The 24,508-nt window shown below is 41.7% G+C and overlaps 2 protein-coding genes across 3 annotated transcripts; one reads left to right on the forward strand and one right to left on the reverse strand.

Moving 5' to 3' along the window:
- Positions 1 to 7,933: 7,933 nt before the first annotated feature.
- Positions 7,934 to 19,889, reverse strand: kcnj9 (potassium inwardly rectifying channel subfamily J member 9; the record flags this gene model as incomplete). Of its 2 annotated transcripts, none has more annotated exons than XM_080503207.1 (7): positions 7,934 to 8,200; positions 10,434 to 10,564; positions 13,438 to 13,635; positions 13,963 to 14,155; positions 15,758 to 15,959; positions 17,719 to 17,932; positions 19,592 to 19,889. In XM_080503207.1, the coding sequence occupies 7 exons, from the start codon at positions 19,887 to 19,889 to the stop codon at positions 7,934 to 7,936; spliced, it is 1,503 nt and encodes a 500-aa protein (XP_080359333.1). The 2 variants fall into 2 exon arrangements, with proteins under 2 accessions (XP_080359333.1, XP_080359332.1); XM_080503206.1 differs by having other exon boundaries at positions 19,586 to 19,889.
- Positions 19,890 to 21,777: 1,888 nt separating this feature from the next.
- On the forward strand, positions 21,778 to 24,191 carry eif3f (eukaryotic translation initiation factor 3, subunit F). The gene is made up of 8 exons (XM_080503210.1): positions 21,778 to 21,902; positions 22,238 to 22,308; positions 22,892 to 22,971; positions 23,054 to 23,191; positions 23,291 to 23,382; positions 23,470 to 23,606; positions 23,711 to 23,824; positions 24,028 to 24,191. The coding sequence occupies exons 1-8, from the start codon at positions 21,791 to 21,793 to the stop codon at positions 24,103 to 24,105; spliced, it is 822 nt and encodes a 273-aa protein (XP_080359336.1). The 5' UTR covers positions 21,778 to 21,790; the 3' UTR covers positions 24,106 to 24,191.
- Positions 24,192 to 24,508: the final 317 nt, after the last annotated feature.

The following is a 24,508-nucleotide window of genomic DNA, read 5'->3' on the forward strand; positions in this document are numbered from 1 at the left end:
GGATTAGTGGAAGGGGAGAAATGTTTCGGTGATAAATGCACGCAGTAAGCGCTGATCCCCCGTCGCCTCTTGTCCAGCAGCGGCGGCGCGACGCGGCACGGAGCGGCGCGGCACGGATGTGTCGAAGGGCGAACATTTTGAGGTGTGTGCAAGTTGACGCGCAGTTAGGGTTTTTTTTCTCCCCCCTTCTTCTGCAGATGCGTCCCCGCTGACTGAGTGTTTACCAAAAAACCAAGGAGGCTACGTGAGCAATGCAAAAAAAAAAAAAAAAAAAAAAGGAGAGAGAAATGAAGAAAAAAAAAAACAGAAAAGCAGCAACCCCTCCCTAGATATCGGCTGGATGTCAAGCTGGGAACGAGCATGCAGTAGGGATGCCATAACATTGCAAAAAAAAAAAAAAAAAAAGCAGTAAGGGCGTTGTGAGAGGCAGAGAGAGACGCATACCTGGGAAGATGCTTGGCGCGGCCGTCGCAGTCCCCGTGCGCGCAGCTCGAGCTGCTGAGACTGAGCACTGCACAGTGCACACCGCCTGAGCCTGAGCTCGAGCCTGAGCGGAGCATGCCTATTGGTAGGCACAGACGCGCTGGTTGCTGGCTGCCTGGACTGGGCGCTCCTCACTACAGCAGCTGAGGTGGGGTGGGCTTCTCGCATGCAACGCAGCTTATAGAAAAAGAAGAGGGTGGTGGTGGTGTTGGGGGGGGGGTTGTCAGAATGGTTTCTTCCAAACTGTTTCTCCTAACTTTTCATAGCAACAGTCACCCCCCTCCTCCCCACCCGCTCCACCCCCTCCTTCCACCTCCTCCCCCCCCCCCCCCCCCCCAATCCATTCAGTCTTCCATTATATGAATGATAAGTACAGATGTGGAGCACTGCGGCTTTATGTATATCTTCCTCTATCTGGAAGGGTCAGCCACTCCTTGTGCTCAGGTTTGCTGCATTGCTAAATACTTTTTTTTCCCTTTTTAAACTACATCTCCGACCTCACCCCCCTACCTTTTTATTATTATTATTATTATTATTATTTGCCTCTTTCCACCCTGGAAGTTTGAAATGTGCAGCAGCAGCACCGCACCCTTGGTGATGCTGGTGACTCGTCACCGTGTGTGTGTGTCCCCCCTCCTATCCAATGCCAAGACAGCCTGGCTAATTAAATGTGCTGGGCTCAGGCCTTTCCTGTGCCAATTGTGGCATGGTGCACTCTGAGGGATCCCTCTACTCCGAGGAGGAGGAGTAGAGGGACGATGGGCAACGTCCCCCGAGGCCCACTCACTGATGAAAGAGTGTTCAGGAGGTCGCCCTTGGTGTGTGTGTGTGTGTGTGTTTGATATTTTCAGGAAAGTGCTTTGATTGGCATGGTCTTTAGTGCCAGCTAAAGACCATGTACGTGGTGATTAATGATCACTTCATCCCAACTTTGTCAACAAGGAGAACGATCATAAAACAGCAAGGACCCTGCTATTAAGAAAAGCGACTCGTTCAGTTGCTTTTGTCCTGTGCGACCACGTAAATGAGGTCTGCTCAGGACACAGAATGATCCCCGATCGCCAAAAATGCCTTGACCCAATATGGAAGCTCATTCTAGGACACCCGGTTGTCAGACGCGTGATAAACGACGCACCTGGCTGACACCGGCTCCAAGCTAACACGGGCGCCACAAGCTGCAGCCGATTCTCATCCCAGATTTATCCCGGGGTGGGGGCCACGTCTTAAACACACAGCCGAATGTGGAAGCCACACATGGGCCGGAGCCAGTTTATATTTGGTCCTCCCGTGCCAAGACACGTCCAAGTCGGCCGACACTCCCGCTAAACTCATCCTCACTTGGCCGTCTCTGCTCGGGAGGCATTTCACACCACATTCATGCATTTAAATAAAAATAAAAAAGAAAAAAAGAAAGCAGAGCAGCATATGCTCCTCTGTGTCTCCTTTTCCTGCAGTTTGAATGTGATTTCAGGTTACATCTCCAAAGAGGAGGACATTTTATCCTTCAAAGTGCTGCTTGGAAATCAAGATGTCTGTTTTCCTCTTTGGATTTTCAAGCTGGTCCGGGGAACTCGTGACCTCATCGTTCGTTCTCCCGAGAAGCCTTGCACTATTAACTATTAACTAACTTTATAGGGTATTTTTTAAAGTGCCAAAAATTTTGATTTCTTGTGTTTGATTGAAGCACTTTTCAAATTTAAAAGTTGAAAACTGTTCCAACATTTCTTTTAGATTGGGGACTATTGTTACATTCTATGTTTAAATGGTTTCCCTCCGTAATAATTTGATCATTTAATAAATCATAGGTTCAGCTTCTCTGGTCTTTTTTTTTAAATAATTCTATAATTAAAAGAAGTTGCCAATCCTTACAGTCTATTCTAGTTTACAAAATCTTTAGTTAACCTTTTGTTTGTTGTGAAAATGCGTACTAAATCTGCTAAAGATGCTGATTTCTTTTTACATGTGTTTTGAGGTTTGGTCCCATAAGCTTTATTGAAATCAAATATAGCCTCAAATGTTTCTTTTATGCACAAACAACCACTACAATGGAAATAAATCAACATTTCTTTTTTCACATCAGTATATGAAATATGTATTTCATATATTAATGCTGATATGAGAATCTTTCTTACTGGTTATTTTGTGCTTTGCTATTAAACTTGCTCGTTCATGACTCATTCATGCTACAATTGCAAGTTTTTTTCCCTTTATTTCTTGTGTCACCTTTTTAAAATTTCCCTTAAGTGCAATTTAATCGTACATCTAATATAGATTTAAATCAAAACCTTACAGCCTTTACCACTTTTAGCATATTTCTTACCAAATGTAAACAGTTCTACAATTCTGGAACCTCATGTTTGAGTTTAAGTACCCGTGACTACATTTTCAAGGTCTTTAGTCTTGGCTTGGTCTTGACCCTTTAAAGTCTTCCTCTTGTCCTCGGGGTGCTCTGGTCTTGGTCTTGATTCCAACACTACCTCATCAATCAAATAATTGCAAAACAGTAAAAACAAAACAAACAAACAAACCCAGCAACACATTTTGCATTAATCCATTAATCAGAATGAATGTGCCTTTATCAGCATTTTCGCTCATTTCTAAAATCCTACACCAGCATGGCCGATCTTAATGTTTCACACAAATCAGGAAGTTACCTCATAGGATCACTTTCCCTTTGAAGGGTTAAACCTCCCTGAGAAGCAGATTTAACTGGATGTGTTAGAGCAATCTTGCAGTCTTTGATGGGCGTACAACAACTTTTCCATTTCCGTCGGCCCTCACATGTTCCAGTGGGTGGCCTAACTCCTCCATCAGCTCTGCTCTGCTTCACATGGTGTGGGGGGGGGGGGGGGGGGGGGGGGGGGGGTGTTACTGGATGCAGATCTCTGATATTAATTTACTACTTTTAGAGCGATCTACTAAAGGCCCCCCACCCCCAAGCTACGTGAGGGAGAAACCGTCTAAGTTAGGACGCCTCCTCTTGTATCTGAAGGTGAATTTCAGGCTCCTCACTCTCGACATAGACTGAACACTGTGCTTTAATTGTCTTTATTATAAAAGCAGCTGTTCTCAGGTTCTGAATATCTCACTTTAGAGTGAAGTCATTACACGTACACGAGGTGTTGCTGCATGTTTTCTCCATCAGCGGAACAACGGGCGAAGGTTTTTTTTTTTTCTTTTTTTTGACTTGATGAAAGGTCGGTGGCTTTGAGGTGTCACAGTGAGACCTTGTGGTTCATGCAATAAAGAAACAGTCTTGGAAAAAGGAGAAATAACAGGAGCAGGTAAAACAATCAGTCCAGTGAAAGATGAGGCAATTTCCATTCCCCATTTTGATCTGGAATTTTTATTTGCATCACAAAAGGATTACAAATCATTGGCATGATTTGTTTCTTTAAAAGTTTATGTTGCATATAAGATCTGTGTGGTTGCTTCGGCTTCTTTGAAGGATACCTAATGAGTAAGCATGTATTTTGCACATGTATTTTTTTGTTGCACAGCTTCATCAGATTAATTGATTTTTGTGTGGATTCATATATATATATATATATATATATATATATATATATATATATATATGCTCATCAGAATTTGCTTGAAATCAAACACACACTCACATATATATTGGTCAGTGTATCATGGAAACTATTTTTTCTTCTTTATTTTTCCTCTTCTCCCTGTTTACATCTTCCTCCACTGTCATGACGTACTCCCATCAAGACAAACATTGATTTCGGCTCAGCGGGGATCATGCAAAACAGCTTCTCATTAAAATCATAATTAGAACTTGGGAATGGCACAAGGAGTTCAACTCTGAGGCGAACAGAAAATCACTGGAAACTATTAAACCTGCACTTAGCCTCTCGCTCCCAAAACAAAAAAAACATGTCTGGTCCCAGTTAGGACATGAAAAATCTTTTTTTAGTTCTACATTTGCGTCATTAGTTCCGTTTATTCACTTTTTTGCTTAGCCAAAAGACACTTACTCAGAATTTGAACGTGATTCCCATGTTACATGCATTTTATTGTATGTAACAACACCAGTCGAAATCCTTCATGACTTAGTTTCAATGTCAAGGGCGTTCGATGTTTTCGATGTGAAGGTCACGGCTCGGCATCATCATCCTCTATCGTTACACAAACATTAAAATATAACATCACATCAGCCCTGACAGAGACCATCCTCAGAAACTGGCCATCAGATGTGAGGGTCCAGCTCAAACACACACACGCACACACGCACACACACACACACACACACACACACACACACACACACACACACACACACACACACTCACACACACACACTCTGCCCTCTCCCTGTCCCCAGCCCTGGTTGCCTAGGAGACAGCTGAGATGGGGACCCCATCTCATTACACACCAGCAAGGCTGTGTGACTGGCTGGTGGAGTGTGTGTGTGTGTGTGTGTGTGTGTGTGTGTGTGTGTGTGTGTGTGTGTGTGTGTGTGTGTGTGTGTGTGTGTGTGTGTGTGTGTGTGTGTGTGTGTGTGTGTGTGTGTGTGTGTGTGTGTGTGTGTGTGTGTGTGTGTGTGTGTGTCTGTGCTTGATCGCCATCTAGCAGCCAAAATAGAGAATGACATTTCCTTTTCTCTTTTTTTTTTTTTTTTGGAGTCAAGATTCTGCCTAGTAACTCAATATGCTGACTTCTCATGGTGCTTACAGCTCTGAATTTCTAATGAGACACATCATACTGTGCAGCTTTACAGGAGATGAAAAGTTCAATATGGACCATTTGTTAACCGGGAGCTTTCAGTGTAACAACTGATTAATGCTGCAAAAAATGTGCTTATTCAAGCAATCCGACAAAACTTTAAACTTCTGATTAAGTGGGTTTAAAGACACTGGATCCCCACTTTGTTTTATGATGCAGCTCAATCTATCAAACTGTCGTAATAAAAGATGTTTTACTTGGATTAATACAATCAAAAGTACTTTAAAGATTGGATAACTAGAGAAAACAAGCTCATAACACTTTATTCTGAGACTTATTCTGTGATGAAAAGTAACCAAGGGCAAGATCCCTTGCTTGCAAATATTAAAGTCTTTGTGAGTCACTATTTACTGTCAGTTCCAGGTGTTATATATTAAATGAAATTACTCTATCAACAATGTGAAGATTTCACGTGTGTATTCATGTGTATTTAAACGATGCATGTTGGTGAACACATTTATTTTTACTGGGCGGGGTTCAATCAAACAAAATTTGATGTTTCATTGATAAAGATGTTTAGTTTAGTGTTTACCTTTTTGATTTAAAGACTTGTGCACCGATAGGAAGCAAGTAAGAAAACTAGTAGTAGATTCAATACATCACAAGTACTTAGATTACCACAATCATGTCTTGGGCAATAGTAATTTCACAGGTATTCTAATAAGTATGGAAAATTTTTGTTTTAAAAGTGTGTTAATTTACTCCCCTTATTTTAAAACTATAACGTTGAGCTTTATATGTGCTTAAACTTATTTGGTCTACATTTGTGGAGCCATTAAGTTTATTCTTTAAAATAAAAAATAAAAAATTGTTTGCACTTGTTAAACAATTGTACACAAATGTTATATAAATGATTTATCTCAGAAATGTGCAGTGAAAATAGATATTTATACAGAATAAATGAATTTGAATGTGCAAACACCTATCCAATGGTTAAAATATAGCTTATACAGTGACTATATTTTGAGAAAACCATTTGCACTTACATTTACGTACTTGTACCTGAATACAATTCAACCTGTTTCTTCCAAATTCCTGGTAGTAAATTAGTGACATGTCATAGAATACATGATAATATAGCTCAACCCTGAAATAGGTGCCGCTGTTGTTTTGCCCCTTTATTTGGCAAAGCATCTCTTTCTCGCTGTAAGGAAGAGATGCTTTTAACTTGAAATTACTATATTAAATATGCATTTTTAACAAGGTATGTGCAGTATGTGCAATGTATTGGTCTAATGTTTTCTTTACTTTTAATCAAGTCTTAACAACATCACCTGTATTGATAAAGAAAAATCATATTGTTTGTTATGAAATGTGAAATATGCCTACGTTTGGTTAATTCCATGCTTTATCAAAAAATTGCACCAAGTTTAAAGGGCACACAAGTGTGCCAGTTTGTGTACAATTTGGACACTACGCCACCACAATGTATTTCAGTGAGTGCCCTATAAAATGTCACGCATAAGATTTAACATCTGATTGAGGAATGCATTAGAACTCAAAAGTATTGGGTTTGTAAGCAATATAAGAGAATCCATACATCCATCTGTCTCTTTAAATTGAAAAAAAAAAGAAAAAGAAATTACCCTCCAATCCACTGTTTTTGGACTGCTGTTGGAGAAAGCCCATGCTTGCAAAGGGAGAACATGCAAACTCCGTCCTCAAAACAACACACAGTCCAAGAGAGTTGCTCTGGAATATACCGTCCTTTATTATTTCTAATCTGATGTGTTATATTAAATATTAAAAACATCAAGTAATAAAAATGGCACACATATTTATATATACACAGCAGCAGAAGCAGGAGTTTTTGGGGCCGAAGTGAGCGGGACACTGTTGTGCTTTTATTGTTTCTATTTGGCGGGTGGTGGTGGTGGTGGTGGTGGGGGTCAGAAGAGATGAGAACCCGTGTGCTCCACACAAAGCCAAACCCGCCTCGAAGGTGCGAGTTAACCTGTCTCTTTGTTAAGGGTTCCAGGTCACCCTGTCCGTTGTAACGTGTTGAGTGTCGGCGGTGCGAACAAACGAAATACTCTGTGCCCCCGAAAAGACAAGACGGACCGTTCACTCTGTGACACGTTGGCCGTTGTGACAGACTAAAGGGTTTCCAGACATGTTTTGTCTAGCACCAAATTATGGTTTTTGTTTTTCACATGAAGGTTCTTGCAGAGCGGACAGCCGTGGGCCGTTGTTATCAACCCTCCTAAACTGGACAACAAATCCTACGACAATCTTTGCAATCTAAGAAATGCGAGGCCACGAATGTCTGTACCTCATTACTATCTAGTAAGTGTGCAGGTGAAAATAAAGCATCTATGCACTGTACCTATTTTAAAAGTCAACAATCCGTATACCCTGCACATCTTCTCATCTCGTTTTTAATCTGTGTAACATTCTGCTTCGGTCCACAGGATGCACTTCTGTCGACCCCATCGAAAGCATAGTATTGTCATTTAAATATAGATATAGGCAAGGGTGATTGGAGCTAACACAACAAACCAAAGAAATATAGTACACATACAATACACTTGTAACAAAGACAAACAAACAAAGAAAGGACAAAATATCAAGAAATAGACTCTCTGGTAAGGTAACGTAAGATATGGCATTTAGTGCAGAACTCAGTCTAATGAAACTACTCATTTGCTTTGAAAGAAAAGGTCTGCGAACAGTAACTGTGATGTGGTGGCGATATACTGTGTAAACATTCTCTGTTCTAGGCCTCGGATTCGGATTGATCGGTGGCGACGCTGCCGTTCAGCTCGCCCAGTCCTGATTGCTCCTGGATGTCGGTCATCTCGCCGACGATGAAGGTGGGCTCGCCCACTTTGCTGTTGGCCGAGCCACTGTCGGACTGCTTGGCCGCCTCATTGGCCAGGGTGGGCTCCTCGTCCAGCCTGCTGGAGATGGACCAATACAGGTGGGCGTCAAGTCGGGCCGCGGCCAGCGAGAGCTCCCGGGCTGAGCAGGAGGGCGTGTCCACCTGTAGGGACGGACACAGAAATCTGATATTCGGGTAAAATTTACTTTTACCAAAAGAACAACAAAGTTTTCGTTACTTTTTAACAGCATTTAAAGGGATCATATTATGGGAAAGTTCACTTTCTAATGGTTTTGTAATAGTAATGTGTGCCCATACCTGGGAATGACTCCCCAGAAGTGAAGAAAGACTGTCATCTCTCTCCCTGGCTTGTTTCAATTTTTTAAAAGTGTGTTGCTCCAACAAGCGAATCAAAAACCAAACCCTATATAGTGTCATTGGAGGTTTAGCCAATCCAAATCAAAGTAGACCCTCCTTTTGTCTCCTCCCACAATTAGACAGCTCTGCTCTGGCACATGGCACCACAAGAGGAAGAACTTCCTCCTCTTCCCCAGATGGACATGTGTGGGCGGAGCGACTCCAGCTCACACAGGCACAGCAGATTCTGAATGCAGCTCATATGATCCAATATGCAAATGGGTGAAAATCAAAGAAAAGCTGGATTTGGCGCAAGAAACTTTGAATACCACCTTTTTTGGACAAACAAGACCATGTGAACCATGTGTCAATTTAGGGTGGCATGGTGGAGCAGTGGATAGCAGTCCTGCCACACAATGACAAGGGTTTACCTGGCACTAGTTCTCCAGGTGCTACGGTTTCCTCCCACCGTCTCCCACCGTTAATTGGTGAAAATAAATTGCCTCTTGGTGTAAATGTGAGTGTGTGTGGTTGTTTGTCTATGTGTGTTTGCCCTGTGATGGACTAGAAACCTGTCCAGGTGTCATCTGCATCTATGGATGTGTTAAATTTATCTGGAATTACACTGATAAACAAATGTGGGGACAAAGCAAGCAAAATCTAGCTATTGGCTACACAAGAGCAGATCCAGACAGGAAGCTAGATTAAACTGTATTGAAATATAAGAAATTACATATTTAAAAACACACAAATCACCCCGCAAGTATTTGTCAGCTGGTAAAACTACTCACATTCTTTACATAATCAGAAATACAGCTACTTTGCTGAATTGCAGCAACTTCGATGGTTTTCTTACATTTAAAATGTTCCATTTGTTGATGATCCAGTCTGACTACATCAGGCTATCAAAGCCACCAGTAGGTGGTTTCGTATAGTTCTCACCCCCCACAGAAATAAACACAAACTAAATACTTCACTTCCCAGAATGCCATTCATCAACCCCAAGAGAATGTGAGAATGGAGCTGTTGGTTGCACATGTAGGTGGAGACAGGAATAGGGATAACAGAGGGAGAGTGGATTCACTTTTCTCTTCTTAAATATCAACAACTCAGTCGTCAAGTGGTGAAAGAATGCATGTACTTTTGATGAAATGTGTGATAATTGTTTCGTATTTTCACAGACAAGCCCTCAAGTTTTTATCCTTATTTGTAGGACCAAATTACATTTTGCCTCCTTTGATAGTAATTCAAAACAATGTTTTTTGTCATCATTCAGTAAGAAATTTTGCAAAATTACCCCGAAAGAAAATAATCTGCCTTTATTACTCACAGGTTTTTTTTATGTTAACAAAAGTTGGATTTTCTGTTTGGTGATGACAAATTACCCCCCAATAAATGTATTTCACACATTCAGGCCGTATTTTGTTGAAAATAAACAGGTAATTATAAAAAATATGTGTTTAGAAAAACTGACTACTCATTACATTTATGGAAGAAAATATGTTTTTCTGTATATTTTGATGCTGTTCGACAAAATTATGACAAAAGGAAAAAGAAAAAAATAGAACACAAAGTTTATTGACAGTGAAGAAGTTGGAGATGATGAGTTTCCACTGTTTAAATGCGACATCATCATGTGGTGCCTCACTACAATGACGTAAAAGTCACATGAAATACAACAACACCAACTAAGAGTGGCCTAGATCTGATTTGAATGAATGAGATATGGCTTTCATAAGAGGGAGAAGAAGAAAAAAAAAGTTGAATTTGAGCCACTGCTGCCTGCATTATGAACATAGCCTTAAGGGTCACAGACGGCTGAAAGTGAACAGACCCTCAGCCAAAGCTTTGCGCAGTTTAGAGACGCCAATTCATCAAATATGCACACATGAACATGGTGGGGGGGGGATACCACACAGAAAGCCAACTCAGGCCGGATTATTCTCGCTATAGCCACTACACCACTGTGCAGCCCAAAGATTAATATTCCTCCTTCAAATCGAAGCCCACGTCTTCACGTTTTTGTTTTTTTTTATACCTCGAACGTGTGGTGAAAGGCTCCGTAGTCGACGTCGAAGAAGCCCTCCGCCAGCGACATCATCGGACTGAACCGGTGACCCCACAGCACCTCCTCCGCCAGATAGGAGCTCCTTGCTTGGCACGTCATCCCTGCGCACACACACACACACACACACACACACACACACACACACACACACACACACACACGGCTCACAATACACACTTCACCCCGCAGCATTTGTTCCTTTCAGCGTGATAAATAAACTGCAATAAACAGGACTTGTGCTGGGTTGTGTCAAAGCAGAGGAGTCGGAGCAGCCCACTTACAACTCTGCTGGCTGCAGACGTGATTAATTTGCCCATTTAGTCACAAACACTTTAATTGGCAAGCTGTCGTCGTATAAATATTCTCGGCGGCAGAGTTATGACTGTCAGCTAGTTCTTTGTAACACTGCTCGCTGTCTGAGTGAATCAATATTTGGAGTAGGCAGAGAGGCCACCTTCACTTCGCGGAGATACATCATGAAGAAGGAGAACGGCGAGGTAGCACCGCAGTGTGTTATCTCCTCCGAATGAAAATGTGAGGAGGGGGATTAAAGGAGAAGACGTGAACGCAGCACATCCAAATCCTTTCGGGACGATGCTGACTGAAAGCATATTCCTGTCAGGATATGTTAAGTTTCTGCAGTTGTTTTTTTTTGGACCGTCAGAGAGGTACACGTCATGAAATACAAACTTGCACACATTTGAAAGTCATCTAACGGCATAGCATTTAATTTTTTTTGTCAATCGATATATGAAAAAAACAAATCCTAGAACGATAACATTCTTTTAAAGGAAAGATTGAAATTTTAACTGGGCAAATGTGACTAATAACTATTATTAAACATTGTTATATTTTGGGTACTTTTAATGAGTAATGGCTTGTTATTGTAGGATATGAGCAACCATTTTAAAATACAAACGCTGCAAAAATGTTAGATTTTGTCCAATTTTTCACTTTCAAACAACTTTGATTGCATGGAATTACTGTATATATTTGTTTATATCAGGGTTGTGAAACATAAGGCCTGCGGGCCGAAACTGGCCAATAAGAGGCTCTAATCTGGCCAAACCATCACAAAATTGTACAGAATTATTATTTTTATTTTTTTTAAAGATTTTTGTTAATAGGAGCAACACAACACAACACAACACTGAGACTAGAGCTGGGATATTGGTAATGCAGGGTGAGTTTGTAAAAACCTACATAATGCAATGGCTATCGGAGATGGGTTTTTTTGATATTTCATTGTATTTTACACCAGAATGTTTAACTGAAATTGGCTTTATGTTGGAATTTTATTCGTTTTTGGTAGTAATTGTTCAGTTTTTGTAAAAAAAAAAAAAAAAATAGTCATTTATAACAAATACTCTATGCCAAAACAAAGAAAATCTTTCAATTTAAAGGTTATTGTGGCACTATTTCACCGGTCTGTCCCACTCGAGGTGAAATTGGGATGTATGTGACCCTGAAATAAATTGAGTTTGACATCTCTGGTTTTTATCTTTAATATGTCCTTACATCCTTGTTTTTATCTATAAATAACACCTCAGAGAAGAATCTTCTAGATCCCAAAGCTTCCAATGATCCATGCAGAGTTAAATTCCAAACCAGATTAGAATCCAATTATAAGCATAAGTACTGAAAATAATTCTGTTTCATTCTGTTAAATAATGATTTTACAAGAAGCGTGATGTACATTTCCCAAAGGAACATCGGTTTCCAGTTACAAACAACTGATGTTTTACAGTATATTGAGTAAATGTTCCCCTCCATAATCACAACACATTTTCATGAAAGATCGAGAAAAGACGGAAAGCTCTCAACCTCCAAAAATTGCGGCTCTCAGCCGAGACATCCTGGAAGAGGACTTTCATTTTCTAATGGACAGTTTGAGAGGGTCTGCTTTATGTAAAACATTGATGGTATCCGTGTAACATCAGCCGGCTGTGTGCATCCGCAAGATTAATTTGCTAATGCCGAATCCTAGATGTTGCAGCCAAACATGCATTTACAATATAGAGGACACTGAAACTTTACTGTCAAATTAAATTGGAAAGCATTATTCCTGATACAATACAATGTTAAGTTGCTATGTTTTATCACACAAAAGTTCATCTTATTTAGCCTCCCATCAATTAAAGCAAATCTAATAATCACTAGTTACAGTGAATAATGGTCGTGTAAGTACTCACATTATAGTACAGATGAGGGCAAGAAAAGAATTCAGTGAGAGAGAAAAGTGCAGATCTGACTTTATTATTAGATAAAAGTAGAACCATACACGTTCTGAAGTGTATGAAGAGTAGGAGTTAAACGAGATATATGAGTTTTATGCATATAGTAGATATAGTTTAGTTTAGACATAGTTTTTTTGTTTTGCTTTGTTGTGTTTTCACTGGTTTGAGGTGACTTTACTGATTTTTAACAGCATCTCTTTTGTGAAAGGATATTTGCACATACATACATGCACATGAGTCAATATAACTATTGTTCATATAATACAAGTTTGTTAGTGTGGATATAATATAAAATAACATTAATTTGTAGCTCAGAATTATCCAAGAACAGACCTGTGCCCTCGCTGGGAAGTCCAGAATAAAACAAAATTTACTGTTATTGTTGACTTTATTTCATCCAAACGGCCACATTCTTCCCCATTTTTTAATTATTAGTTGTGTCAGGCACCTTGGCTTGAATTTCTTACTTAGCAAATTCTGTTTCACAGTGTGTGTGTGGGGGGGGGGGGGGGGGGAACCATGGAAAAACTATAGTTTTTATTTACTTTTTTGAAAAATGTAATGATTTCCAGACAAAGACCAAGAAAGATGTTAAGAGGTTGAACGTATTAATAGAGGGCATTTTTGCTCAAATGTAGGAAGCAAGGTACAGAGACATGAAAAATCTAGTAATGTACACAAATAAGAAGAAAAGTTTCTGAAAGCCTTTTTTTTTTTTTGCTCCTCCTGTTTCTCACCTGTGGCTTCCACCATTCCCTCCAGGATGACCACGATCTCGAAGTCCTCCTTCTCCAGCTGGGACTGCGACATGTCCCAGAAAGCCGAGTGTGAGTCGATCTCGTGGGAGATCACCAACGGCGACACCAGGAAGAGGCGATCGTCGCCGGTCTCGAAGCCGACGCTGATGTCCGTCTGGTCCAGAGGGATGAACTCACCTGGGGGAGAGAGGAAAACTGAAGCTCGGGCGATCCAACGGATAAATGGTACGAAACTATTAAAAAGGGAAATGGTAGTTCTAATTTTTCATGTGGTCCTTTGGGAAAAGGGTGGTTAATGAAAAAAAATTTAATTTTCGATTTACTTTTTAAATTTCGAAATTTTTAAAAACTTAATCATGATTACCAGAAAAAAAAGTAATCCAGGAAATGTGTTGCCGACCCTGAGTGACAGGAAAGTTGTGTTTGTCGGTGATCATCATAGTAGTTTGGAAGTGATTGGGTAAAAAAAAAAAGAAACAACAGTTTTCTCATTATCTGTCTCACCCTCTTGAGTCTGCTTGGACTTGATGAGCTTGGCCCTCATGTTGGCCCCCACGATGTGCGAACTCCGCAGGTCGCCCACCCTGAACATCAGGCAGAGCTTGTCGTCCCGCAGCGATATGACGGCGTGTTTGGAGAACACCAGGGTCTCGGCCCGCTTGTTGGGCTGCGAGATTTTCACAAACATGCAGCCAACCTGGTGGAAGCAAGACGAAGCGGCAACCGCGAGTTTTTTACGGTACTGATAATTAACATGTCAGCCCGACATTGCGAGTGCCTCACTCATTCATTTTTCAACACGGCTCGCTTGTTTCCAGATTGCAATGTATAAACCTCTCGTGACACTTGAATTATCCTCAGACTGAATCATTTTTTAATATGCATAATAAAACAGCCCACATGTCCGTCCGTGGTGATTATGGCCTGTTTCCAGCTTGCAAACATGCATAAACATGATCCTGCTCGGGTGCTGGTGTGTGTGCATGTGTGTGTGTGTGCGTGTGTGTGTGATTGCATCCTCTTCAAAAGAGTGCTTACATTGTGCAAGATAAAAAAAAAAAAAAAGCTTCATCAGCATCTCCAAAGAGAATTCTGTCTTTCAGTAAGAATACCATCTGTACAGACTTTGTGTCATTTTTGTCTACACGGTATTCATATATTCACTCTTTTTGGAACTGCGTAATACTTGTAATTCAATTCAGCTTAACCAACAGCAGAGCTCCTTTTAATCAAACAACTGCAGGTCAAACAGTTATTTCATGCATTTTTCTATTTGCCTGAAGCGACCAGATACATTTGAAGAGTGACTCAGAATCTGAATGTGTTTTTTTTACCTGACATCCTGATGTACTCAAACAAACACTTTCTCCAAGCACAGCAATAAAATATTCAAAGAGATTTTGATTTTACATTCTTATAGGAGTTTGGGATTACAGTACAGGAATATTATATGCCATAGGGATTGTTTTAACACTCTAGTCTAAATTTAAATTAATTTCATAATACACGTCTATTACCCCAAATCAGAAATGAGGACGGAGTGGTTCACATGTGTCTTGCAGAGTGTGAAACAGTTTCAGCACTTTTCTTTCATATATTTTGCCCAAATGTTCAAAAAAAAATCAGGAAGGTGGAAGAAAAATTACTAGCGGAAATGTTGTGTTTATTACTGGATTTTTTTCTTTTGTCTCAATGGGAAAACATTCCTGAATGTCTGTGTACAAGAGACTCATGCATTTTGAAGATAATTATGGTTGCAGGTAGTGATGGGAATTGATACGATTTATTATGATTTTGATTCCATTTTCGATTCTGCTTAACAATAGACTTCTTTATCGAAACTCGTATTGAAACCTGCAGTATTAATAGCAGAGGACGAGCTCACGCTGACGCTGCGACCGGGATTGAGATTCACTCCAGAGCGGATCGAAAACACGACGTTCATTCAAAGTTATTGCTGCTGTGTGCAAATGTTTCTGCATATTGGTTGCATTTCCTCCTTTTGATGAAATATCCACTTTGCAAGTATTGCAAGTTGCCCTGCTATCGTTTTGTCTCCTGAAATGGAACCAAACTGAGGGTTTGTTGGTGACATCAATCGCGTCCACTAGAATCTATAAGAGAATCATTTCCATGGAATTGAAACACTGGGAATCGGTTCTCAACAACCATGTTGCAAGTAAAATAACCAAAAACAAATGCTGGCTGCGCGCATGCAGAAACTGCTTTGACACATTATCGCCTTGATTCGGAAGATGGAGATTCTGACTTTTCCCCAATACTGAACCGTCACGCTCACCATGAAGGCGTTGACCATGGATCCCAGGATGGCTTGCAGCAGCAGCAGCATGGTTCCCACCGGACACTGGTCCGTGATCACGCGGTGGCCGTAGCCGATCGTGGTCTCCGTCTCGATGGAGAACAGGAAGGCCGAGATGAAGCCGTTGACGTTGTTGACGCACGGCGTCCACGACTCATCGTCCAGATGGTCCAGATCGCCCCTTGGGAGGAGGAGAGGGGTGGTGGTGGGGGGGAAGGTGACAAAGTGGATGTCAAGAAAGAAAAATAGCCACAAATGTTGGAGGATTGATATTTTCAGTCAGGAGGTGATGAAATGCAGAGATGGCGCCTTGGTTTTAACTTTACCTCACGGCTGATAATGAGCAGAGACACGTCTTTTAATCAGGATTAAGCAATGATTTCTGCTGTCACTTGCACAATCCTCCCCGCTCCATCATGTATCGTAACATACGCCATGATCTCAGCATCCTCTGCAGACTTTCCCCCGTTAAACACACACTACATGGACTAATGCCCCTGATTAACAGAGCTCGAGCCAGAGAGGGAGGGGGGGAGGGGTTAATTAATGAAAGTGCTGTTAAGTAATTTATATGATCTATGACTTTTTATTGACCTGTGTTTTTGACCAAGTGGCGGCGGCAACACTGACAGCTCTCTGGCGCACACCTTAGGATGGCCCGTAATTGATATGAAAAGGTCATTACTTTACGAGACGAACACGTTAGCTAATTAGAGATCCAGCAGACACATCCAGTGAAGAGCGAACACATCATGATGAAATGCACCATAGCGTTGACAATACTGCTTCGTCATCTGCTTTTTCAGCAACCGTTGCAGAAATGTCAGATTTTATTAAAGGAATAGTCTTTAGGAAATTTGGTTGTTTTTTTTTGTTTTTGTTTAATTTTATTTTTTTTTATTGAAAAGTCAATGTATGGATTGATAATGGACTAATAACTAATAACTGTGGATAATATAATAAACATTTAATGGAAGAAGTTAGCCTCTAACACTTCCCTCGCTCTGGTCTTCACGCACCGCCTGCTGAATTATTTTCACCACAAGGGGGGGTTAAGATCAGTCCTCCTGCAGAGATTTAGTAGGCCAAATACATCAAATAAATATGTTTCACACCAAGCTTTGGGTTGATTTCTAGATTATATTAAACCATGAAGTGGTTCTGAGGCTATTCATCATTTTCTTCCCTTCTATTTACAACCAAAAAGAGAGTACTCCATAAAAGTACTTTGCAAAACTAACAACAACAATAACAACCAAAGAGCTGCTTTCAAAATGTTAAAAGCTACATTATAACATAAATGACGTACATTCCAAAAGTACACTGAAGCCGTCTAGTGCAAAATACAATGAAATGTCTAAAAAAAATTTATCCTATGGCTGTTGGATTATGCAAATTTTTACAAACTCACCATTTGTTTTTGTAATGAGCTTTCCATGCCAGCGTCACCAATATCTGAGCTTTGGGCTCAATATTGTGTCATTACTCTTAATAAATATGTATGATTTGGGCCGATTGGGGCCTTGTGTCGGTCATTTTTTGGCACATGGGCCTCATGTTTGATACGCCTGTCTTAAGCAGTGTCTGTGTTTCTGATGATGTCTTCCATGACGTGGCATCATGGAAAGCATCGCAGCGAGAACATCCCAGATCCTTTCTGTGTGACTGAAACCAGAACCCTGCAACCTTGAGTTGGATGAAGCAGTGTAAAAGATGGCTACGTCCATGTTTAGGATTGTTTTCCTTTGTTGCAGAAGAGATTTGGAGCCAATCAGACGCCTTCATGGTGGTGTTGCATGATCAATAATTATTCAATCACTTGCATTGCTCAAAGCACACAGCCATGTGTCACAATATCAGATGTCTATTTTTCGGTAAAGTTTCTGATGCAATGTTCAATCAGAGGTAAAACGTGATTCCTGCTTGTGCGTGAATCTCACCTGCAGTAGGCTATGAGGTACCAGATGGCCCCGAAGAAGAGCCACGTGACGGCGTAGGCCATGACGAAGACGAAGAGCGAGCAGCGCCAGTTGAGGTCGACGAGCGTGGTGAAGATGTCCGTCAGGTAGCGGTACGTCTCCCGCATGTTCCCGTGTTGCACGTTGCACCGGCCGTTTTTCTCCACGTAGCGCTGCCTCTTACGCCGGGTCCGGGCTGTCGTGAGAGTGTGAGGGCGGAAGAGGAGAAGAGACACAATGTGATTACAGAAGTTAAAGAAAAACAATATGACACATCGCGCAGAGAAGTGCAAGCCTCCTTTTGGTATCTTCCTTCACAAGTGTCTCGGTTTCAAAGCCTTGCTTTCTGAGAATCCCCTTACAAATAATCCTGAGGAAACACATACAAGGCAGCCTGTCTACGTTTCTGAAAAGTTTGGCCGTTTGAAGTTGCAAACTCTGACTGCAGTCGGAGGATGGGAGCTGAATGAAGACACGTCGAGAGATTGGAGGATAAACACAGGGAGGTGCCAAGGGACACAAACTACTTGGAGAGATGCAGCATGGCTTGGAGGAAAGTCGGGCTGGTGAAGAAGGGAAAACAGAAATGAAAACAGACAGGTGAAGAAAGGAGAGCAGATGAAGTCTGACGGTACACCATCATCAAACACACCAAGAAGTAAAGCTACAACATTGAACTTTAGTTACAGCACGACCCCGGAGGCAGCTGATGATTTTTTTGTTGTTGTTTTGAGATTTATACCATGAGAGTACCAGGATAAAACTTTGATTTTATGTTTAGGAATATCTCTTATCTCTGCGTCCTACTAAACCACATTTCAGTGCTGAAAAGAGCAATCGGACTCGAATTGTCCGAATTTGGCCTTTTGATGTCATCTGTTGATATTTTGTAGAAATATTTTGTCCCTGCATCAGTAAAGGTTCTTGAACTTTTCAGCCTCTTTAACCAAAATGACTACATCTTTCATCTATCCATCCATCTTCTAAACCCCATATCACGCACTTGCACATTCACACACTTCACAGCTTCAGATTAACCTGAAACTAGTGTTTTAGGACTGTAGAAGAAAAGTCATGCACAAGAAGAACATGCAAACACAGAAATTTCAAACAAACCTGGATATTCTCATATTAAGTTCTCGCCGCCAAACACCAACATGCAGCATGGCCAAAACATGACATCTATCTTAATGTTTTTCATTTAGAAGGATGTTAACTGTAAAAAGAGTTCCCCAAACTGTTGGTTTTTTTTTTATTTCCCCTGTAGACATACAGAAAAACCTGCACCCAAACAACTACAGGCTCACATAAACTTTAATATTTCCCTTTGTCCTTAAATGAAGCGGGTGTTTTTGGACTTTTGTGTTTTACAGTAAAGAACTGTAACCAACAGAGTGCAGAACTTAATTGGGGGAAGAAGAAAAATAAAAAAAAGATGTGCCAGACTGTCAAAACCGCTGAAGGGTGAAGCACTGCAGAGCAGCCTCAATTAGAGGAGAGGCACAACTACTGCAAGAGAGATGAGGAGGAGAAGGAGGTGCAGTCAATATACTGAGCGTGGTGGAGAGAGAAGGAGCGCGTCGATTCAGACCTCAGAGAAAGTCAATACCCCCACTCCCTCGATCTCTGGAGATGATATAAAGAGCCCAAAAATTCAAAACGGATGAGTTTGTTAATTATATATTAAGGGGGAGCATAAGGGGATTGAACGTTTAGCACTCTGGCTTCAAGGCAAGAATATCCCCAGTTCGAGTCCAACCTTGGGGGGGGGGTTGCATCGTGAACTAGAATTTGCTCTAAACCAATGTTTGACGGTGGAGGTGACTGGAGGTCAAGCACAGGAGGTCACACTCACCCCAGCCGAACCGCCCCCTCTCCTTCTCCGCCACCCGGGGCTTCTTCGTGTGCTGGTTGGCCTTCGCCTCCCGCTCGGCCAGCTTCGACTGGAAGGACCGGTTGACCGGCGCGGCGGCCGGCGGCGACGGCGTCGTCTCGGTGGTCACCACGTGGCCCAGCTCCTCCGACACGTTGAAGACTCCCGTGGAGGCCGTGGCCTCGGTAGCCACCTCCACTTCTTCTGCTTCCACTTTTTCTTCCACCGGGAGAGAGAGGGAGTCCGGGCGGGAGGGAAAGATGGAGTTCTCCAGCGCCATGGCCAGTCTGTGTGTGTGTGTGTGTTTGTTTGTATGTGTGTGAAGCGTATTACTGTGTTATTGGTATCCTCCCTATGGCAGACTCTGTCCACTAACTATTGATTGGACCATTTGTTTGCTTGACTGAAGCCTGAAACGGAGGAATACAGTGATCAGACGAAACCATGAAATTGATTTGGCCTGTATTGTTTTTGCTCTCTCAGTATTTCAACGAATGATTTATGAATGGGGAAAGAAAACCCTCGTGGGCCTTTGAAAATATTAATCAAGTTTTATTATTTGCAAAAACTAAAATGACATTCTGACATAGTTCTCAGATTCTCCTGAATGAAGCAAAATTGGAAAACAAATCAACAAATCTGTTCTCTTCTCTTTTGAAAAACAATCTAATCCTGGAGTGCAGTGTGGCATATGCACATTAGAGCCAATTTAACTGTTTCATGCCTTAGGGTGTGTGTGTGTGTGTGTGTGTGTGTGTGTGTGTGTGTGTGTGTGTGTGTGTGTGTGTGTGTGTGTGTGTGTGTGTGTGTGTGTGTGTGTGTGTGTGTGTGTTGTGTAAGTGCACTTACTAAAACGTGGTTGATTCAAACTACAGGCCTGCTGAGATTTCTTACATAAGTCCATTGGCTGCAAGGAAATGTGTTCAATTCTTATATGCACTGTGGGACATGTCAGTGGCACATTTGCAGGGTAAAATGGAGTCCGGGTTCCTCTATATAGCTCTATAAATAATGTGCGTCCATTTGGACGCAAGAGGAGACTGATGGTGACAATCAAGATGACGCACTACGCCTGATAGATGGATCAGAAATAGCCTCTAATAAAGGGTGTCTCCGAGCCAGCCAATAGGCTACAGAAACCAAAAGGCTGTCTGTGCGGCTTGTGGATTATTGTCAGGCGGCTCAGAATGAACGAAATCCTACCTGCTCAGCGCAGCAACTTGTAGTAAAAACCTGGATTGGCAGATGTTATAATAAAAACCTGGTCCAAGAGCGCAACCTTGTTCCGATGACACCCATTTTTTCCGCCTAATGTTTACCCGCGACGCAGCATCAGTCCAATCCTGCTCGCTTTTCCGGGAAAACAAAAACCCACCTCGATGCGACCACTCAGCATTCCCGGTAAATAAAAGAAACCGGGCGGCGCGTAATCTGGATGCGCATACTGAGAAGGGGATGAAGAGACAAGAAAAATACGAATAAAACTGTTCAGGGATCGATCCGAGGCTTTAAAAGAGCATGTGTCGGCCAGTGGACGTGCGAAATGGTGGCAACAGGATAACCCGGCAGTGCGAAGAGCCCCATCATCTGTGCATCTGACGGAGTCAGTCAGGTGTGTGTGGAGCCTGTGCGTGGCGCGGCGCGGCGGAGGATGCTGTCATCAGCCCAGCCCCTATCAACCCAGCCTGCCTCTATTTCCCCCACCCCCCTTCATCAACATCTGCACACAGTTCACATGTATTCTAAATATACATTAAAAGTCACAGTCATTACATGCAGATGGTATTCAAGATGCTATGTTATTGGAAATCTGTGTGGGAAGGCTATGTGAGTTTTAATCTTTCTGCAGGAAAACTATTTTGTCCCGATTCCAGTCACATGAAATATGGTGGGAATAATATGGATGTGCTTCATTCAGGAATAAAATGAATGTTTCAGATGCAGCTAACCTCACGTGCATATTTAATCTGACTTCATTATAATTATCGCTGCGTCCAAAGATCGCTGTTTGGCCACCAACCTGTAGGGGGCGTTATAGCCCGTGAATATCACCCTTCTCAGCCTCTGATTGGCTAATTCCGGACCGTTCACGAACGCTCGGCCGATGTCGGCGACGCTTCGGCCACACTCGGCAACATTCGGCAACATCCGGTTATCGGCATTCGGCGGTCCTCTTCCAAGATGTCGGTGTACGGGCCGGTTGTGAAAATCCACCCCGTGGTTCTCGCATCTATTTGCGACTCTTACGAGCGACGAAATGAAGGAGCGAGTCGGGTGATCGGGACCCTTTTGGGTTAGTGATCATTTGTGATAGTTATCTTCGGTCGGGTAAATTGGCTTCCTGTTGATTGTGTGTTGGCTGTTAGCTTCTATGCTAACGCACGCCGTGTCGATTCAGCATTGAAGCTAACCAACATATGTGTAGCATTAGCTTATCTTAGGGATGCTGTAAAACAGTATTTTTTCGCAAGCAAAATGCATTTATGTATCATGTAATTTAATTGTACGTGCCTGGATTGTCACATCTATTGTTATTCGCTTTGGGAATTGCTCTGAATAGGTTAATCTGTAGTTAGCAGTCGTAGTGACTCAACGTAATATTGATTACCTGTTTCTTGTTCTCATCAGGTACTATTGATAAGCACTCGATTGAGGTCACCAATTGCTTCTCTGTTCCTCACAATGAGTCCGAAGATGAGGTTTGTTCATTTTCATTTTTGTGATGTTGGCACCACTTTCGGAGCATCTGAGTTGAAAATGTACCTCCAAGTCTCATCAGTCCCAATTTAAACACCCTGTAAACATTGTCATGCCAATTGAAAAATCAAAAACTGAACGAAACTGCTGCCTTGTAATTTATTTAGGATCTGCCTGGTCTGGTGTTACTGTAAAAGGCATATATATATATATACGGAATGTGACTTAACGTGTACCTTGATTATCATGTAGCTTTTAAGTAATCTCTTCCAATGTGTATACTATACCATTATTTTTAATACAATAATCTTGGCACACAGCAATTAGAAGAGAAAACTGGCTGTTTCACACTTCCCTCACTCAAATAATTGCTTCTTTTTTGGGAATTGAATTAATTACTGCCCATTCTTTTGAAGGGGCTTACTTTTAAAGCCTTTTTGTTAAAACTTGGACATATTTTTTCAAGAACTTTTTACACAACATAAAAGAATTTTAGAATAAACTAAGAAATTCTTTGCTTGACCTGTATTTTTTTCTTGAACATGTGTATTACAATCATGTCACATTAATTCTCTGTGACAACAGGTTGCAGTGGACATGGAGTTCGCCAAGAACATGTATGAGCTCCACAAGAGGGTTTCACCCACAGAGGTCATCATTGGATGGTGTGTTTATCTGCTCGTTTTGCTTCGGGTGATATACACTTGTGAAAAACATCTCTCAACACACTGATGAATCTCCCAACAGGTATGCCACTGGGTTTGACATCACAGAGCATTCAGTGCTCATCCATGAATACTACAGCCGTGAGGCCACCAACCCCATTCACCTGACTGTGGACTCGGCACTGCAGAGCGGTAAAATGAGCATCCGCGCCTACGTCAGGTCAGCTTGTCTTTTTGTCGATGACTCCTTGTTTGTGTGATGAACTCCAGACTGACAGTGCCTTTCTGATTGTTTCGTGTGTGTGTATCTTTTACACAGTGCGCAGATGGGTGTGCCAGGAAAAACAGTTGGTGTGATGTTCACCCCACTGTCTGTCAAGTATATCTACTATGACACTGAGAGGATAGGCGGTAAGAATACAAGAAGAAATGAAGATGACTGTGAGAAAACAAAGGCTTTGTGACGACATATCTGTGAATGTTTTTTTAATGTTTTAGTGGACCTTCTGCAAAGGACACGTTTGGCTCCTACTCGTACCAAGGGACTGACTTCTGACCTGTCCCAGGTCGGCTGCTCTGCAGCCAGGGTACAAGACATGCTGGCCACTGTCCTCACATACATTGAGGATGTGCTGGTGAGTATTTAAGACGAGACCTGTCCCCCCTGCTATTTGCGACGTTGTGATTTAGTCTCCTATTGATTGTGGCTGTCAAAGTAATGCTGTTCGATCCTTCTCAGTCTGGCAAGGCGACAGCAGATAACAGCGTGGGCCGATTCTTGATGGACCTGGTGAACAAGGTGCCCACCATCTCAGCCGAGGACTTTGAGAACATGCTGAACTCCAACATCAATGTAAGTGCTTCGTCGACAACCTTTTGGACTCCTGTCAATATACAGTTTAGATTTTATCACTTTGATTCTTTTTGCAGTGTATATCACTTTTGTTCATAATGATACATTAGGAATAAAATGCCCTGTCTTCAGCTCTTTTTTCTTTTTTTCTGTTGTTGTAACTCTATACCATAGCATTAAATGTGGATGTTTTGTTGTTTCAGGACCTGTTGATGGTGACCTACCTGTCCAACCTCACCCAAGCACAGATCGCTTTAAATGAGAAGCTGGTGTTGCTCTGAACAAGTTTCCTTTAAAGTGATTTATATTTAATTTTTTTTCCTTACTTTTTTTTTTTTTTGCTGACATAATAAAGATGTTAATCAGTCATAGTCAGTATTCATTCCCTTCGGGCTGCAGGCTCTGTACTTTGACATTGCAGTCACAAATAATGCAATTTGGTTTCCCCACAAATGATTGCTGAACATTACCGGATGGATTATAGCGCTAATGCAATCTGGCTATTAGAACTTATGTTCCTCATCCACTTGTTAGGCTGCTCACATTGGCTGATGTTAACTCCTTACTGTAGAGTTCAGTGAGGTTAGAAGTGTCCAAGTTTGGGGATCTAGGTTATATTTTCTTCAGTTATGTATACTTGTTTTCTTCTTCCAATGTATAAATAAGGGAAACTGTTACTCTTAA

Source organism: Blennius ocellaris (assembly GCF_963422515.1).
Source record: "Blennius ocellaris genome assembly, chromosome: 10".
NCBI lineage: Eukaryota > Metazoa > Chordata > Actinopteri > Blenniiformes > Blenniidae > Blennius > Blennius ocellaris.

Excerpts from the sequence above, each read along its gene's own strand:
- eif3f (XM_080503210.1), top strand. The coding sequence starts at position 21,791 with ATGTCGGTGTACGGGCCGGTTGTGAAAATCCACCCCGTGGTTCTCGCA. Across the intron at positions 23,192-23,290 it reads AGCATCCGCGCCTACGTCAG|TGCGCAGATGGGTGTGCCAG; the intron begins GTCAGCTTGTCT and ends TCTTTTACACAG. Across the intron at positions 23,607-23,710 it reads CATACATTGAGGATGTGCTG|TCTGGCAAGGCGACAGCAGA; the intron begins GTGAGTATTTAA and ends GATCCTTCTCAG.